At 44.5% G+C, this 19,950-nt stretch overlaps 1 protein-coding gene across 4 annotated transcripts; it reads right to left on the reverse strand.

Moving 5' to 3' along the window:
• Window positions 1–4,481: 4,481 nt before the first annotated feature.
• On the reverse strand, window positions 4,482–19,925 carry zc3h12ab (zinc finger CCCH-type containing 12Ab). 4 transcript variants are annotated; one of them, XM_081612199.1, is made up of 7 exons: window positions 19,790–19,925; window positions 17,429–17,619; window positions 16,331–16,728; window positions 10,106–10,245; window positions 7,469–7,703; window positions 7,302–7,402; window positions 4,482–6,859 (listed from the first exon to the last, which is right to left on the reverse strand). In XM_081612199.1, exons 3-7 carry the CDS (start codon window positions 16,705–16,707, stop codon window positions 6,081–6,083), a joined length of 1,632 nt encoding a protein of 543 aa, XP_081468325.1. In that variant the 5' UTR covers window positions 16,708–16,728; window positions 17,429–17,619; window positions 19,790–19,925; the 3' UTR covers window positions 4,482–6,080. The 4 variants fall into 4 exon arrangements, with proteins under 4 accessions (XP_081468325.1, XP_081468323.1, XP_081468324.1 ...); XM_081612197.1 differs by having other exon boundaries at window positions 17,429–19,661; window positions 19,790–19,880; XM_081612198.1 differs by having other exon boundaries at window positions 17,327–19,661; window positions 19,790–19,880.
• Between the last annotated feature and the right edge of the window lie 25 nt (window positions 19,926–19,950).

Below are 19,950 nucleotides of genomic sequence, written 5' to 3' on the forward strand. Positions count from 1 at the left end.
CACCAGCTGCTGCTCGTCACAAACTGGCAGGAAGCTGAACCTGAAAATGACATCCACACGGTGGTGGCAGCATCATGCTGTGGGACCAGGGAGACGGGTGGGTGGAGCTAAATCAGGACAATCCTGAAGGAAAACCTGTTGGAGGCTGCAGAAGAGCTGGGACTGGGGTCAAAGTTCAACTTCCAGCTGAACGTCCAGACATTTACCTTCCCCTGAAAAATGTTTTCAGGGGAAGGTAACTGCAGGATGTGACATCACTTCCTGTCTGGTTAGACAGGAAGTTGATCCGGAACAAGAGAATCAGGTTTCTGCTGGACGGATCCGATTTATGAACATTATGTTACACACACATACAAAATGTTAGTTTTTTTTTTCCAAATTTCTGTGTGATGTATCAATTTGGAAAATTTAAATTTAATGACTTAGTATAAAAATGTTGTTAGTTGCATCCCTCAAGCTTTTAAATATAAAACAAACTAGTGTCTGAATGTAAGCGATACGGTGAAATTTGTTGGAATCTTACTGGACTCCAATCCTGATAAAAATAGTAAAATACTGCTAAAGAATTCAGTTTTCAGCTTTAAAGCATCATTTTGCTCATGTAACCAGTTTTCTGTCTGCGTTCTTCACTCTGGCCGAAACCCGAACCACAGAATCTGCAGGTTGATCCAGAGTTTCCCCAGAAACCAGATAAACCCGGAGGTTTGACAGGAAGTCTAACATATTAACGGGTAATTATGTTACTGGAAGACACAATTATAGAGACTCAAAAATTTAAATTCAAATAAATCTACGTTCTTTTGCACTTATGTGAAATCTGAAAACCTGACGCCACGCTGGTCACATTTACAACATGGAGAAAGGATCTGATGTGTGAGCGTTGCATTAAAAACCAGCGTTTTCTCTTATCGAGAAGGCCAACCACCTTTCCATGACATGAACGGCAAAACGTTTCATTTGCTAAATTTAGTAAAGACATAATGACATTTGAACATTTTGTTATGTCTGCTGTATTAAAACAGGATAAAAAGAATATTGTGATTTTCTCACATTATTAAACTTAACCACGTTAGTAAAATACAACAGAACACAAACCTCAGGTTGCTGAATGGACAGAAAATGAAGCGTTTTACCCTAGCAACCGCAGCTCATTGGCTAATTAGCTCCACTGCTGTCGCCCAGAATTTGAGTCTGTCGGGAAAATTTACGGATGAATGAGAGTCAGGTGGTGGAAATATAATTTAGATTACATTTAGACACAACGCTAGAGAAAACTGGCTTTGACAGAACCATTTTTAAATAATCATTCTTAGGTTTTTTCTCCTTCCACAGCTGGGAGAGCAGCGCCCCCTATACCCGCCGCCTCTGTCTCCCATAATGAAACATCTTGATTTCTTGTTTCAGAGCATCAGGTGGAGGTGCAGGACACGAATGTCCAGCTTCCCTTCAGGACAACGGCTGAGCTGCTGGAAGACTGCAAAGTGGTGTGGCTGCAGGTTGAACCCAAATACAGAATCATTCATGAGTGGGAGAATGGATCTGACCAACCTGGAGGACAAACACGGGCGTTTAGGGAAGAAACCAGCATGAAAGGAAACCCGATTGAATCCGGAGACCTCAGTCTGACCTTGGAAAACTTCACAGAGGACGATTCAGGGAAATATAAATGTATCATTTATGGAAAGCATGAAAGGATCCTGCAAGAGAAAACGGTTCAAGTTCAAATGAAAGGTGAGTAAATTTCACTTTATTTGAAGGGGTGAATAAGACGGACATGACACTGTCATAAACATGTTATAAACATGTAATAAACATGTTATAAACATGTAATAACACTGTCATAAACATGTCATAAACATGTCATAAACATGTCATAAACATGTCATAAACATGTCATAACACTGTCAAACATGTCATAAACATGTCATAACACTGTCATAAACATGTCATAAACATGTCATAACACTGTCATAAACATGTCATAAACATGTCATAAACATGTCATAAACATGTCATAACACTGTCATAAACATGTCATAACACTGTCATAAACATGTCATAAACATGTCATAACACTGTCATAAACATGTCATAAACATGTCATAAACATTGTCATAACACTGTCATAAACATGTCATAACACTGTCATAAACATGTCATAAACATGTCATAACACTGTCATAAACATGTCATAAACATGTCATAAACATGTCATAACACTGTCATAAACATGTCATAAACATGTCATAAACATGTCATAAACATGTCATAACACTGTCATAAACATGTCATAAACATGTCATAAACATGTCATAACACTGTCATAAACATGTCATAAACATGTCATAAACATTGTCATAACACTGTCATAAACATGTCATAACACTGTCATAAACATGTCATAAACATGTCATAAACATGTCATAAACATGTCATAAACATGTCATAAACATGTCATAAACATGTCATAAACATGTCATAACACTGTCATAAACATGTCATAAACATGTCATAAACATGTCATAACACTGTCATAAACATGTCATAAACATGTCATAAACATTGTCATAACACTGTCATAAACATGTCATAACACTGTCATAAACATGTCATAAACATGTCATAAACATGTCATAACACTGTCATAAACATGTCATAAACATGTCATAAACATGTCATAACACTGTCATAAACATGTCATAAACATGTCATAAACATGTCATAAACATGTCATAACACTGTCATAAACATGTCATAAACATGTCATAAACATGTCATAACACTGTCATAAACATGTCATAAACATGTCATAAACATGTCATAAACATGTCATAAACATGTCATAAACATGTCATAAACATGTCATAAACATGTCATAAACATGTCATAAACATTGTCATAACACTGTCATAAACATGTCATAACACTGTCATAAACATGTCATAAACATGTCATAAACATGTCATAACACTGTCATAAACATGTCATAAACATTGTCATAACACTGTCATAAACATGTCATAAACATGTCATAACACTGTCATAAACATGTCATAAACATGTCATAAACATTGTCATAAACATGTCATAAACATGTCATAACACTGTCATAAACATGTCATAAACATGTCATAAACATTGTCATAACACTGTCATAAACATGTCATAACACTGTCATAAACATGTCAAACATGTCATAAACATGTCATAACACTGTCATAAACATGTCATAAACATGTCATAAACATGTCATAACACTGTCATAAACATGTCATAACACTGTCATAAACATGTCATAAACATGTCAAACATGTCATAAACATGTCATAACACTGTCATAACACTGTCATAAACATGTCATAACACTGTCATAAACATTGTCATAACACTGTCATAAACATGTCATAAACATGTCATAAACATTGTCATAACACTGTCATAAACATGTCATAACACTGTCATAAACATGTCATAAACATGTCATAAACATGTCATAACACTGTCATAAACATGTCATAAACATGTCATAACACTGTCATAAACATTTCATAAACATGAATAAGCCTTCATGAATGTTTATGACTGTTGTCATAAAGCGTCATTCGGTAAATTATGACACTTTTAATACAAAGTTGACATTATTCAAAATGTCTTATGACAACATTACATTAAGCAAGAAATTCTAACTTGTCATGAATGTAATAACAGGTGAATTTATTGGCTTATATCCTCATAAAACAGCTTTAACAAGTCATGAACATTTCCAGTTACCTCAAGTTAAGTTAACTTTGAGGTAACTGTAAATGTCCATGTCTCAGTAGAGCGATAGATTAATGACTTCATGACTAGTTCACTTTAAGAGGATAATATCAGTTATTAATGTCTCATGACAGCAAAAGAGACTTGTTAACGAGACTTGTTAACGTCTAATAAGGACATTTTAAAATTCACCTGTATGACATTCATGACAAGTTATAATGTCACGTTGTCATAAGACATTTTGAATAATGTCAACTTTGTATTAAACATGTCATTATTTACTGAATGACGCTTTTATGACAACAGTCATAAATATTTATGAAGACTTATTCATGTTTATAACAGAGTCATGTCAGTCTTATTCACCCCTAATATCTATTTATTAATGTGTCCCAGTTTGTTTATCTGTCCTCTGTCTGTCCTCTGTCTCCACTGCAGGGACAGTCCAGGTCCAGAACCAACCAGAGGACATCAGGACCAGCGGCGGCTCCGTTGACCCGACTCCTCTCATGGCCGACCGTCGTCTGTGAGATTCTTCATCTTTTCCTGATGAAGGAAGCAGCTGGACACAGAATTTCTGAGAACTGATATACATATATATATATATATATATATATATATATATATATATATATATATATATATATATATATATATATATATGTGCATCAGAGTGAATATCACAGTTTAGTCACATAATTAGAAATCAGTGGTTGTAGTTTCAAAATCCCATTTTGTTGAAGAAACTTCTCTCAGCTGGACTCGAGACAAGAAGTTCTTGCTTTAGTCGTATTGAAGAAACTATTAATCAGAAGCAACGTAGAAACAGGACTAGATGTTCATTTATGTATTTTACCTGACAAATAATACAAACTTACAGGTGATACCAGGTCACTTTGTGTTTCTGCTGAAATGTCCGACTGTCATCATATGATGTCAATGAAACACAAACTTTTAATGTTTTCCATAAATTTCACCTGAAAGAAATTAAAGAAAATAACAATCAGCCACGGTTCCATTTTGGCCCAACATGGCTGACAAAGATGGCCGAAAGCTGATGTAGGCTAACTGTGTGCCAACAGGGTGTGTGGTTCATTTGGGCCTTGCTGGCCTCCATCCTGAATCCTACCCAGCCTCAGATACTCAGATACCCCCAAGCAGCAAACAGACACCAAGGCAATGGCGCCATCTGGTGAACATGTCATAAATCACACTGTAGTCTTCCCTTTGGGACTTTTGGCATGAATTTAGTCCCACCACTGCTGCTGTGTCACCTCCAGGGGGCGCTCACAGGTAAGCATAACACAAAACCTCCAAGGAGCAAAAGTCAAGAAGAAACGGGAGAAAAAGGTAAAAATGGGAAAATTAAAGACGTTTTCAGAGAATTCAAAGCTTTACACAGATTCACAACGTTAATGTAAAATATGGAGTTTTATTAAGATGTTGGTTTTTAGAACTTGGTTTTACATCCATGTGAACACATCAAGGCCTTAAAGGGTTTTAAAAATAAAACAGGACAATTCACAAATAATCAAAGGCAGAAAATAAAAACAGGAAAATCAAAAATAATTCCCAGTCAGCAGCAGAACTGAACCTCATAAAGGTGAATCTGTTCCCGTCCAGGATTAGCTCACGCTAACAAGCTAACAAGCTAACAAGCTAACAAGCTAACCTGTCTGGTCTAAACCGGCTCAGATTCAAACGGTTCCAGAGGTGAAGAAACAGAGACAGACAGATTTTACAAGCCGTTGCCATGGTTTCCATGGCAGAGGCTACGTCACACTCAGAACCAGCACTGCAGCTCACTACTGCCCCCTCTGGCCAGATGTAACAATACTTCCATATTTTGGCTCTAAAATGATTAAAATGATTGAGATTCAAGCGACATGAAGCCGGTTCAGAGGTCCGGTTCTGCTTGGTCAGAACCTCATGGTTCTGTTCATCTGGACCGGACCACACAGCCTAAAATAATTAGATTAATTTTCACATTAATTTATTTTATAAAAATTATTATGACTGAGGTCAAAGGTCGAGGTGTTTCTGTCTGAATGAGAACATCGTGGAGGAAAAGGTTCTGGAGGTTCTGACCCGGTAACGCTCTAAACGGGCCGAGCTCAGGCCCGTTTGGTTACTTTAATTAAATAAAGATACAATTTGTATCAGATGACCAGCGCTGGTTCCTGACCCGGTCTGACCGACCCGGTTCAACCCGGTCTGACCCGGTCCGGATCCAGAGCGTTGGGATTATTCCCAGGTGGATACCACGATACCAAAACACACCGACTGATGCTGGTCTGAGGGACGACCCGACCCGACCCGACTCACCTCAGGGACCGGTTCTGACTCTGGAGGGCCAGGATCTCTGCCACCAGAACCTGCGGGTCCAGAACCTGGGGGAACCGGTCCATGGCCGAGTCCACCAGCTGGGCGCTGAAGATGGCCAGGAGCTTCTTCCGGACCACCTCCCTCTGCTCCGGACCCGGTTCTGGACCCGGACCAGTCTCCCATGCGGCCCGGTCCAATGCCGGGCCGTGAGCCTCGGGGATCCGTCCGAACGGGTCGGACCAGTACCGGTGCTGGTGCTGGTGGGTTTGGACTCTGCGGTGCTGGAAGTCCGGAGGCTGGCTGTAGGCGGGTCTGCTGAGCGGAACCGGGCCACAGCTGGGGTACCGGGCCGGGCTGTAGCGGACCGGGTCGGTCGGAACCATCCGGGACGGGCCGTGTGAGCAGCAGCTGCAGTACAGTACCGGCCCGGTTCCGTACGGCGTGCCGTACTTCGGGTCGGGGAGACTCCACGGGTTCTGACTGTCTATGGATCCCAGGCCGGAGTCCAGCTGGTCCTGGGAGCCCTGGTTCCGGACGGGTCCGCGGTCCGGTTGCAGGCCCGCCTTCTCCTTCCTGGACTGGGACTTTCTGCCGGAGCGGTGTCCGGACCGGACCGGTTCCGGCTTCCTTCCAGAACTGCTGCCGTGTGCCAGAGTCAGCTTGCGGGCCAGGTCGTCCACCAGAGGCGGGTTCGGGTCCGGAACCGGGCCGGGGTTCTGTTTGGACCGCTCCGGATGGTGGAACTTGCATTTGGTGCCGTACGTACATTTCTTCCCTGGAAGCAGAAACCAGAAGGTTCTGTCAGAACCGACCCGTCCAGAACCGGGCCTCACAGAACCTCATCAGAACTCAATTCAAATTTATAGTTTATATCCTCAAACTAAAACATTTCCTCTGACAGAACCCGTCCAGAACCCAGACCCGGTTCTGCTGTCTAAGGGTTCTACTGGGCCCGGTCAGCAAGGCCCAGTTGGATCAGCAGAACCCGGCCAAAACCGGACCTGGTTACCTGGAAGGAGAGACAGAGAGGATCCGGTTCTGATCTGATCCGGTTCTGATCGGTTCTGGCTGTCTGGGTTGGTGAAGGTCCGATCTGAACCCGGTAGAACCAGACCAGTGTTCTGCTCTCCTATTGGACCCTGAGCTGACAGAATGTTTCTGCTTCCTGTTTGTGGAGCCTGGAGGACTTCCTGCCGCAGCAGGAAGTGACGTCTCACCGTAGGGACACGCCGGCTTCTTCTGCGTCTTCGGGAACTTCCGCAGGAAGTTCTCCAGGTCGGGTCCGTGTCGGCCCAGCGGGTCGTCTGGCGGCATGAACCTGTCGGGTCGAAGCGAGCCGTCAGTGAAATGGCGGCCGGTCGTTGGCGGAGGGGGCGGGGCTTACTTGTTGTTGACGAAGGAGTACATGAGCAGCCGCTCCTCGATGAAGCGGCGCCACTCGGGCTTGTCGCCCTGCAGGTCGCGGTAAAGGTCGTTGGACACGACGACGCCGTCCGACTCGAAGGCGTGCTTCACGATGAAGCAGTCATCGTTGCAGACGACGCGTTTCCCTGCGACGCGGCGGGACGGCGTGAACACCAGGATCTTCTTCTTCTCCAGCTCCCGCAGGATGTGCTGATCTGCTCAGAGGGGCAGAACGTTAGCGCCGTTAGCTCGGCTTCCTGCACCGCCACCAGGGGGCAACACCTCGTCATGGTTTCATGTGGAGGATGAAAATAAAAGTTAAAAACAGTAAAAATGTTGTGTCAGTTTCTTTTAACATTAACTGAGCAATAAATCAAAAGTCTTATTAAAAATATGTTTTCACAATCAAACGATCGATAAATGATCAACCTCGTTGGAACCGTGGAAATCTGCCCCAATAAGTCACATAATCAATTAAATCACATGATTAATGAAAATGAAATGAGAATTTCCACATTCTTCTCCACCGGTGGCGGCCATGTTGGATTTCTGAGTCAACGGTTGGTCAGCATCAGCTGCTTCTTCCTGCGACCTGCTCCAGTTGGTTGTCCTGACTCTGACCTTTGACCTCGGGGTTCATAGCTGCATTCAGCTGAAGTTATAAACTCAGAAGTCTCCACTGAAACAGTTTGGATCAGAACCCGTCCGGTTCTTCACAGGCTTGATGAAACTAAAGGAAAGAATCTCAGTTGTCATGTTTGACCTCAGGCTTTCATCTGGTCCTAAAGCTGGGACTCAAACCAGTCGCAGGACTCTGGGTCCGACCCTCCATGACGCCGCGCTGCTGTTTCCAGGAAGCTGCTGTTTCTTCTAGAATCAGGTTTTCCTCTGCAGCCTGGTTCGTTACATTCACATCCTGCAGCCGGAGCTTATCTGCATGAGCAATCTGTTCATTTTCATGATGCAAACCAGATGAAGCTGCGGCACACGCTCGTGTTTTTGGTGTCAACCAGCGGAAAAAACAACATTTTTATCTTCACGACTTCAGTAAGAAGGAGAGCAGATAAAGCTCTTCGCTCGGAGCCTGGAAAGAAAACGAAGAAGTGACCCTGAGGGTTTTTCCCATCAGAACGTCAGAGTTAACCACGTCCTGCTGCGGAACCAAACTGCGCTCAGCACCGCCGCTCCCTCTGCCCACAGAGCAACAAACCCAGCGGTTTCATTCTGCCGGGATGAAGACTGGGACCGTTTGAAGTTTGGTGAAGACGTGAAGCAGGTGATATCACCGGGTTTCCATGACAACCAGAGGACATCCAGTCTGACACCAACCATGAGAAAATCATCATGAAGTGACTGCAGATAAAAGGATGGGAGGCTAACGTTAGCTTATGTTAGCCTCCCATAAAATGGGAGATTTTAATCATCACTTGTTTATATAAGAGTAAGAGTCACAAAATGATTAGTATTCCTGTGTATTATACATGTTTTAGATTGAAATGGACCAAAATACCGTTAAATCAAAAAGAAAAAAAACGGAACCAAAATGCGGACAGCGTTTCACCAGGAGGCCTAAAGGGAGGAGCCCATGGATTTTAAACTGTTTATTGCTGAACTACAGCAATGCATAGCTGCTAAGTCTATTATACAGAATTAAAAGAGCAATAAACTGATCACTCTTCGTGAGCAGCAGAGAAAAGTTCGTTGTACAAAGTCGGTCTGACTTTTCTTTTCCTGCTGGTGCTGATGATCTCTGGACAGCTGCTCCTGTAGGAGTCCAGTTACCTCACTGACCACGTGGCGCTTCTGGATCCTCACAAACCAAACTTACTATGAACGGATCCCGTCTGGTTACAGCTGAATCCAGCAGAGCTTCCCGCTGCTCCTCCGCCCGATGCGCAGCGGGAAGCTCTGCTGACTCAGCAGCGGCTCTGAACCGACATGCAGACGGCGGCAGAGATGACCTCTATCTGACCCTCAGGGTGAAGCTTGGACTTAGTTTACAGATGCAGTCAAACCATATTTTATAAGAGCGAAAAGCTGCCAGGTTAGAAGCTTCAGTACCAGGATGACGCTGATCAGCTGTTTGATAAAAAGCCTGACATCATGACGCGTTGTCCCACTTCACTCCGGTAGATTATTTATTTATTTTTAATGTTGTTTTCTGCACTAGTTTATTTGACAGCAATCTGACTGTAAGGGGCAGAGAGAGCAGAGAGAGCAGAGAGAGGCCTGATGGGTCCAGCGCATGGAGGACGGGAGTCGGACTCCTGACCACCGTGGCTGAAGTCTCTGTATACGAGGCGCCGCGCCGCGCTAACCACCGCGCCGCAACGCCCCAATGCGGGAGCCTATGCTGTAATTTACAGTTTGTCTTAGTTAAATTATTTACATTTTTATACAATTTGAGCTTTCTGACGAACTCACCTAGTTTATCTTATTTCATTTCCTTGGAAAAATCAGTTTAGTCATGTGATAGCGACTCATTGCAGAGAAAAGAATCAACCTTAAGGTCCCTGCAGCGGCCCCCCGCCGGGCCCCCAGCCGGGCTCCCCGCCGGGCCCCCCGCCGGGCCCTGCAGCGCCGGGGGCCCCCAGCCGGGCCCCACCTGGAGTCCTACCTGTGATGGGGACGTCCGGTCTGGGCTGCTCCTTCCTCCAGGACGGGACGAACACGGTGACGTCGCTGTGGCCCCGGTCCAGGAAGAAGTCGACGGCCAGCTGGATCCCCAGGCAGGAGAAAACGTCCTTGTTGCCATGGCTACGGGAAACCAGGAAAAGAGCCGGTTCAGAACAAAGAGCCCGGTGTTAGAAGCCCAGCATGTTGGTTCTGGTGCTGCCCATACTGGACCCGGATCCAACGAGCCTCCAGAACTCAGAGCCTGGACCAGAACCAGAACATCCTGGACCCGGAGTCGGCCCGATTTGAACTTAACCCAATGAACTCAATCAGAAATAATCACATTCCAATAACCGATGAAACAGATCCATAAATACATTTATCCATCAGTAAATTAATTTAACTTCCTCTTCCTGCTGAAATCAGATTTTTAGTATTTAAGTGGCTCCATACTTTGAGTTGAATCTGATTGGTCGAGCTCCACCTGCAGCAGAGTTAGCCCCGCCCCCTAAACGCCAACATTTATTAACTACATGTTTATTATGAACAATAAACATGTAGTTAATAATGAACTAACTACATGTTTATTATTAACAACAAACATGTAGTTAATAATGAACTAACTACATGTTTATTATTAACAACAAACATGTAGTTAATAATGAACTAACTACATGTTTATTATTAACAACAAACATGTAGTTAATAAAACTCTGGATATAATTAAAAAAGACCTAGAGCGATGGTCAGCATTACCTTTATCTCTCCTTGGCCGCGTTGAAACCATTCGGATGAATGTATTACCCAGATTATTGTATTTGTTCCAAATGGTACCAATTGCTATACCTAAACCCACATTCGTTGAACTGGATAAAATTATATCAAAATTTATATGGCAAGGCAAGCGTCCTCGTATAAAATATAAAACACTTCAAAAAAGTAAGACAGATGGGGGTCTTAATCTTCCTGATTTAAAATATTATTATTGGGCAGCTCAGTTAAGACCTTTGATTTCATGGATTCAACAGGATTCCCAAACAAGATGGTTGAGTATAGAGCAAGCACAGTGCTCAGTACCATTGAGGGTATTGCCTTTTTTAGATATTCCAGTTAAGGATCTGCCACTGTGGACTAAAGTCACTCTTAACATTTGGATCAAGGTGCGTATCTCGTTCAAGCTTCCAAGAGGTTTATCAATATTAACAAGCATAGGACATATTAAATCCTTTACACCTAATTCCTTGGACAAAAATTTTGCTAAGTGGACTGAAAAGGGGCTCACATTTCTTCATCAATTGATCGACAGAAACAACCTCTTATCGTTTGAAGAATTAAGTAGGAAATTCCTTCTCCAGAAAAGTGATTTCTTTCGATATTTACAGTTGCGCTCTTTTTGTTTGCACACAAAGACTGGGAAAGAGTACTAAATCCCACACCAATAGAAAATCTTATAGTCCATTTCCAGAAAGGGGGAGAGGACAAAAAATTGATAGCCAAATTATATAGGGTATTTTTGTCAATGAACATTAACAAGCCCTCCTGGACAAAACAAAGATGGGAGGCAGAGATGGCCAAAATAATTTCGGACAAAACATGGGAGGATATCTGCTCTGAGGCTCACCGAGTTACTAACTCAAATACATGGAGGGAATTTAAATGGAAAATTATTAGCAGATATTTCAGGACCCCTGAGGTAGTTGCTAAAATGGATCCTAAGGTCCCGAGCTTGTGTTGGAGAAATTGTGGTTCAAGGATTCCCAACCACACACACGTTTTTTGGTCCTGCCCCAAACTCAAAAACTTTTGGGATGAGGTGTATAGAGCTATAAACCGTATCTTTTCTGGGGTCATCCCAAGGGATGTTACTGTTGCCTTACTCGGTATTATTCCTGATGGTTTGCAAGGGCGGCCCAAAATGTATTTGTTAAATGTTCTTTTTACAGCAGCCCTGAAATGCATTACAATTAGGTGGATGCAATTGGAGCCGCCTTCTTACGACTTATGGGTTCAAAAAGTAAAGGAATTGCATACAATGGAAAAGATAACCTACTCACTCAGACTTCAAAAATCCAAGTATGACCTGCAAAGGCCCTGTTGATTTAGTTAAACCTAATGGATTTGTCTTTTGCCTCATGTCGTTTGGTTTTCTCTTCCAGAGTCCATTCTTATTTAAATGGTGTACAGTGATGAGTCTATAAACATGCTGTAGCTGTAAATTGTTATTCCAAGATGTTTATTGTATGGAAAACATCATATTGTCAACATTTGTATTATGTACCACTGAAGTATGATTGTACTTTGCTCTGCTGGAAAAAATTATTAAAAATCTAAGTTAAACAACAAACATGTAGTTAATAATGAACTAACTACATGTTTATTATTAACAACAAACATGTAGTTAATAATGAACTAACTACATGTTTGTTGTTCATTTGAATGATTTCATATTAAAGTAAAAATGTCATCAGATTTTCATGTTTTGAATCTCGACAGTAGAAACAGGCGGGGCTTAAAGTTAGACGTGATTGGACTAGACTCTTCTTATGGTGACGGTTAGCCAATCAGAAATCAGGGTTGATGTTCGGACTGTAGGTCGGTTCTGGTTCTGGTTGTTCTGTTTTGGGTTCTGGATATCGCTCCATTAATCTCCGCAGCCTGTCTGACGGGCTTTAACTAGACCGTAGCATGGATCAGCAGCCATTGCCACCAGACCTGAGCGAAGTCCAGAGGAAGTGATCTGGTTCTGATGTGTCAGAACCTCTGAAAGCTCCCAACTCTCAGAAAAGAGCCCAGAGCTTTTCATGAAGCCCAACATCCAGGATTCATTCAGCCTGAAGCATCAGAACCAGCCGGACCGGCCAGACCGGACTGGACTGGACCGGACTGGACCGGGCCGGACCAGACTGGACTGGACTGGACCGGACCGGACAGGACTGGACTTGACCAGACTGGACTGGGCCGGACTGGACCGAACCAGACCGGACAGAACCGGACCGGACTGGACTGGACCGGACTGGACCAGACCGGACTGGACCGGACTGGACCAGACCGGACCGGACCGGACTGGACCAGACCGGACTGGACCGGACCGGACCGGACCGGACCAGACCGGACTGGACCGGACCGGACTGGACCGGACCAGACCAGACCGGACCGGACCAGACCGGACTGGACCGGACCAGACCGGACTGGACCGGACCGGACCAGACCGGACTGGACCGGACTGCACCAGACCGGACAGGACTGGACTTGACCAGACCGGACTGGACCAGACTGGACCGGCCAGACCGGACTGGACTGGACCGGACTGGACCGGGCCGGACCAGACTGGACTGGACTGGACCGGACTGGACCAAGTCATGGATCACATCAGAGAAAAAGCAAAAAACTGAAGCAAAGCTTTGTGGATGAATGTTGGGCACTATTAGAGCTCCATACGCTGCAGAAAACATCAAACATATTCAATAAAAGCAGATTAACGCAGACAGGACAACTTATCAATATATCAATATTCATAATTATTTCACTGCTTCATGTTTGAATACAAACAGGAACGAAACAATAACTGTTATTACAATAACAAGTTTCTGCTTTTATCAATGATCAAATGTGATTTTCAGCCCTGATCAATAATCAATAATCGCTGTTTTCAGTCCATGCTGAGCAGGTCCAGTTTACATGAGTCAAACAGGAATATTTAAAAAATAAAATCATCTGAACACTTTAAAACACAGATCCTGGATTTTTGAGCAGAATAATCAGAGTGAAGGATAAAAGTAAAGGTAGTGGAGCCTCAGCCCTGAGGAACTCCAGAAACTGCACCAGTTTGTGTGACGATCTGCTTCTTATTCTAGTGATCAGCCTTTAGATGGTTTGGATGTTTGAAGCAGGAACGTCTCGTTTCTGAACCCGGTGAGATAAAGAGCCGCTTCAGGAGAATCGTCTCCTCCTGCCAGCCGGTCGCTGGGAAACGTCCCGATGGGCCCGATGGGCCCGATGGGCCCGATGGGCGGGCCTTCTGAGGAGGCCGCCGGGCCGGTTCCTGCCGCCGGGCCGGTTCCTGCCGCGCTCCGAACAGACACATCAGATTTGCATAAAGCAGAAGAAGCCGGGGCGTGTCAGAGCCTGCATGGAGAGGCTGAGCAGAGTTCAGGTTACCGTCTCTTTAAGAAGCCGGCTTTCTACGGAGAGCCGATGACCTCTGACCTGCAGCCCCCAGTCGGCTGACTGGCTCTCTGGCTCATCAGGAAACCTCTGGAAACAACCCAGGTCCAAACCAGACGGGCTGCAGAACCAGAACCAGAAATTAACCTGATCTGAACAAGATCTAATTTTGGTTCAGATCAGGTTCTGGTTCTGGTTCTGGTTCTGGTTCAGCGTCTGCAGTGAAAACTTCACACTGTTCTGTAGATACGTTCTCACCAACTTCCACAGTTTCTGTCTGCGATGCTGCAGAGTTCAGGAGATCCAGAACCTCATCAGAACCTCATCAGAACCTCATCAGAACCTCATCAGAACCTCCTGGGAACCTCCTGAGAGCCTCATCAGAACCTCATCAGAACCTCATCAGAACCTCATCAGAACCTCATCAGAACCTCCTGGGAACCTCCTGAGAGCCTCATCAGAACCTCCTCAGAACCTCATCAGAACCTCCTGGGAACCTCCTGAGAGCCTCATCAGAACCTCATCAGAACCTCATCAGAACCTCATCAGAACCTCATCAGAACCTCATCAGAACCACATCAGAACCTCATCAGAGCCTCATCAGTACCTCATCAGTACCTCATCAGAGCCTAATCAGAACCACATCAGAACCTCATCAGAGCCTAATCAGAACCACATCAGAACCTCATCAGAACCTCCTGGGAACCTCCTGAGAGCCTCATCAGAGCCTCATCAGAGCCTCATCAGAACCTCATCAGTACCTCATCAGAGCCTCATCAGAACCTCATCAGAACCTCCTGAGAGCCTCATCAGAACCTCATCAGAACCTCATCAGAACCTCCTCAGAACCTCATCAGAACCTCCTGGGAACCTCCTGAGAGCCTCATCAGAACCTCCTCAGAACCTCATCAGAACCTCCTGAGAGCCTCATCAGAACCTCATCAGAACCTCATCAGAACCTCATCAGAACCTCCTCAGAACCTCATCAGAACCTCCTGAGAGCCTCATCAGAACCTCCTCAGAACCTCATCAGAACCTCCTGAGAACCTCATCAGAACCTCATCAGAACCTCATCAGAACCACATCAGAACCTCATCAGAACCTCATCAGAACCTCATCAGAACCTCCTCAGAACCTCATCAGAACCTCATCAGAACCTCATCAGAACCACATCAGAACCTCATCAGAACCTCATCAGAACCTCATCAGAACCTCCTGAGAGCCTCATCAGAACCTCATCAGAACCTCCTCAGAACCGAACCTCATCAGAACCTCATCAGAGCCTCATCAGAACCTCATCAGAACCTCATCAGAACCTCATCAGAACCTCATCAGAACCTCATCAGAGCCTCATCAGAACCTCATCAGAACCTCATCAGAACCTCATCAGAACCTCATCAGAACCTCATCAGAACCTCATCAGAACCTCATCAGAGCCTCATCAGAACCTCATCAGAACCTCATCATGAAGCCCAGGAGGAATCGCTCTGCCTCTGGTTTTCAGCTTCCTGCTGCTGCTTCTGTCCATAAAGTCTCTAAATTGGAATTATGAAAATAAATTTGCTGAATGAAACAGATTTAAAATAAACTCAGTTTTCAGTAAAACGTTTGGCTCAGGCCCGGTTTGAATCGGATCAGAGCCGCTGGGCCCGGTTAGATCGGAGCAGATTCAGGTCTTAGAACGGCCTAGTCAAAGTCAGAAAACTGAAACCCGCAGCCACAGAGGGGCTAAATGCAGCTGCAGGCCACACTTTTCAGATTCCTACTAGTGAGTTTGGAGCTGCAGGGTGTGAAAACTTTTACGGGTTCTGGAAGTTTCCTCCGGAACCTTTTGACTTATTAATGAAAGCAGCCAGAACCAGAACCGGGTCAGAACCAGAACTCTTTGGTTCTGTTTAATCAATCAAAAGGAGGAAAAGTTTCTGATTTTCATGAAGATGAATCCTGAGGAGACGAATGAATGAATGAATGAATGAATGAATGAAGTTCATTCATTCATTCAGTACTAGTGAGCTACAGAGTGAACTACCTGACCTCTGACCTCTGACCTCCTGGCTCTCACCTCATGGCGACGTTGCTGCCGTCGATCACCACGGCCCTCAGGGCGTCTCTGTCCTCCACGTCCCGGTTCTGGTTCCGGGTCAGCGGGTCGGGAACGGGGACCAGCAGCTCGGGGCCCGGGGCCTCGGCGTCGCCTCGCGGCACCAGGACCGACACGGCGGTCCGTGGGCCGGCTCCGACCCGGACCAGCTCTCCCAGAACCTTGTCGGTGTCGGTGCCGAACTTCCTCTGGACGGCCCGGACCTGAGCCGTGGAGAAGCCCAGCTTATGGAAGAAGTCCAGCTGGGGGTCAGAGGTCATCGTCCCCTCGTCCGGCTGCGTGGCGGTGGTTCTGCTCCACGGCTCGGCAGCTGGAACTGGACCCGCATCGGCTTTCATAACAGAACCGTCATGGCCGACCTGCCGGAAAACAGCTGGTCAGGGTCAGAGGTCAGGGGTCAGGGGTCAATCTGCAGGAAGCAAAACGTCTGTAACGTTTTATCTTCAGTTATTACTGATTATAATCTGATCAGAGATTACAGAGAAAACTGAATAAAATAATGATCAATATTAATAATGAGTTTTATTAATAATTAAACTCAGTTTTAATCTTAATTCTGATGTTTGTTCATTTCCTGATGAACTAAAAGGTTTCAGACTTTTAGAGAAGAGAAAAACTCCTTTAATGTTAAACAGCGTCACTGTTTTAAACTGTTTTTAAATTGTTTTTAATGGTTTTAAACTGTTTTTAAATTGTTTTAAACTGTTTTAAATGTGTTGACATGTGTTGATTAGTTTTATTTTGTAACCTGGTCGGTGTGGGTGTGTTGCAGGTTTCAGCAGGTCCCTCTTGAAAATGAGATTTAGATCTCAACGGGGTTTAACGGGTTAAATAAAGGAAAAACTTCATCTTATGTTAATACTTTAATAATAATTATTAACATTAATTATCATCTTTCCTGCTCATTCGTGACTCCACCTTAACTTTCTGAGGAGTTTCTGGATCTAAAAGTCTCACCAGCTGCCAGCAGTAAAGGTTCCGGTCCGGTTCCGGACAGACAGCGGATAGAAAGTTTCGGTACCGAACCGAACCGGGCCGAACCCGCCGCCTCCAGCTCACCTGCTCCTCAGGTGTGTCTGTCCCTCCAGGTCCGCGTCTCTGTCGGATCTGGGAGGAACGCGGAAGGAGCGCCGCTCTTCTTCTTCTTCTGCGCTGCGCAGCAACAGGCGGAGGTCACGTGATGCAGGGGCGGAGCCACAGAAAGCTCCGCGGGGCGTCCGGGGGCCCCTCGCTGTCCGGGGGGCCGCTGCCTTAAAACGGAGGAAAAAACAGTTTAGAGCCACAAAAACTACCAGAACCATTCAAAGTTCTCTTCACCAGAACGTTCATTTCTCCTGAACATGAAGAAAATCACAAAACGAACGAACATGTTCAGATAGGCTCAGGAAATATTTTCTAGAAAACAGGTTTGAAAACGCATTAATAATAATAATAATAATAATAATAATAATAATAATAATAATAATAATGAGACATTCTGTACCAGACTGTAGTTTAATCTAATTTCTATCTGAATTTGCTTCATAATGTTTGATTTTCTGTAGTTGTATCATTGGTAACCATGACGACGGTTTCTCTGTGTGATTCTTGCTGTTGATTCATCTGATCGAGTCTTTGCTGAAAATCTTCAGAGAAACAGAATCAACGAGTTTTTCTCTGGAACTTCCTGTTTGCAGGTTGTTGGGATTCGCTGAGCTGGAGGAGAAAATTCATCAGATCAATCAGATCAATGTGTTCTGATCAGAACCAATCAAAGCATCTGGTTCCAGATTCACACCGGTTCCACGATCAGGTTCCAGTGAGCAGGTTGCATAACTCAGATTCAGCCTGCAGCACAATTTCACTGCAATATGCAAATTATGCAGCAGCAGCAGGTGATGAAACGTGAGCGACGAGAACGAGGCTCAACGTGACGTAGCAGAACGAGGCTCAACGTGACGTAGCAGAACGAGGCTCAACGTGACGTAGCAGAACGAGGCTCAACGTGACGTAGCAGACCGAGGCTCAACGTGACGTAGCAGAACGAGGCGCCGGTCAGATCCCAGCTGACCACTAAAGATTCACAACCAAAACATCTGAACTGAATCCTCAGGTTATAAATTCATGTTTCAGCTGATTTAAAATGAAAAAAGGCTCCAATGTTTCCAAAATGAATGAATGAAAGTGGTGAGAGGACACGTCTCTGAGGGCTTCCAGCAGTGATGAAAGAATATTAAATAAAATAACTATAAAGTTTCTGTCTGGTGAAACGAATCAGCTGGAAACTGAATAGTGATAAATATTAAACTGCTGATCCAACATGGAGGAGAAAGAACCAGCAGGTTGAAGGTCGTAACAAACTAAATCTTCTCTGGTCCAGTCAAACCACCATGAAGCTGCAGACCTGAACCTCCGTTAGAGTCCAGCAGGAACCGAGCGGTCACTGCGGCCGGCCGCCCCGACTCAGCTGGTTTATTAGGATCACAACCAGCCTCCACTTTCCTTCTGCAGGAGAACCTGTTCACAAACCTAAACAGCTGTAAAATAGTTGTTTACTATCAGAGGCAGGAATCTATGGACAACTAATGCTGCCAGAATTTATAATGAATAAATAAACAAGCAGACAGATACATATTATTTAGTTTTTCTGTCAAAGCAGACTTCCTGTATCCTCTCTGCTTCTTTCTGTCCTGCTCTCTTATATTCTCCTTTTCTGTTTTATTTACGTGTCATTACATATGAAATAAACCCAAAGCAATTTCTAATAAAGAAGAAAAACTACGATTAAATAATTAAGAAAACAAGGAAATAAAAATGGCAATTAATTCATTTGGAAATAAATTTAAAAAACATTAGAAAATAAAAATGACATCAAATAAACAAATTAATCAAGAAGTAAAACTAAATGAATAATGAGCAAAATGGGGAATATAATTGAAAATTAATTAATTTGGTAATAAATGTATTGGAATGGGGGGCTGCACAGTGGTGCAGTGGGTAGAGCTGCTGCCTTGCAGCAAGAAGGTTCTGGGTTCGATTCCCAGTCTTTCTGCATGGAGTCTCCATGTTCTCCCTGCATGGTGGGTTTTCTCCAGGTACTCCGGTTTCCTCCCACAGTCCAGAAACATGACTGACAGGTTAACTGGTCTGATAAATTCTCCCTAGGTGTGTGTGTGTGTGTATTTGGTTGTGTGTCCTGTTTGTCTCTGTGTTGCCCTGCGACAGACTGGCGACCTGTCCAGGTGACCTGTCCAGGTGACCCCGCCTCTCACCCGGAACATTAGCTGGAGAGGCAGCAGCACCTCCTGACCCACTGAGGGACAAGGGTGTAAGAAAATGGATGGATGGATTGTAATTTGTTATTTCCTCACTTTTTTAAAATGGTAATTATGGCAGGATCAGTCCTCCATAGAATGAGTGAGAATGATGTAACTACAGTACCCAGAAGTCAGCGGGAAGCTGCGCAGCCTCAGTTGACCTCTGCTGGTGTTGTTGTCTAACCGGGTCACAGTCCTGCTCCGTGTCGCTGAATAAAGTTCGGGATCCAGACCCAGCAGCGGAGCTTGGCCCTTCTGAGACCAGCCGGAACCGGTTCGTGTCCG

Source organism: Poecilia reticulata, chromosome 11, assembly GCF_904066995.2.
Source record: "Poecilia reticulata chromosome 11, P_reticulata-male-v2, whole genome shotgun sequence".
NCBI classification, from domain to species: Eukaryota; Metazoa; Chordata; class Actinopteri; order Cyprinodontiformes; family Poeciliidae; genus Poecilia; species Poecilia reticulata.

What these genes read in the sequence shown, in the direction of transcription:
- zc3h12ab (XM_081612199.1), bottom strand. Translation starts at nt 16,707, where the DNA reads ATGAAAGCCGATGCGGGTCCAGTTCCAGCTGCCGAGCCGTGGAGCAGA. An exon ending in ACCGGACGTCCCCATCACAG is followed by an intron (nt 7,704 to 10,105) that starts GTAGGACTCCAG and finishes CCCTCTGAGCAG; the next exon opens with ATCAGCACATCCTGCGGGAG. An exon ending in TACTCCTTCGTCAACAACAA is followed by an intron (nt 7,403 to 7,468) that starts GTAAGCCCCGCC and finishes TCGACCCGACAG; the next exon opens with GTTCATGCCGCCAGACGACC.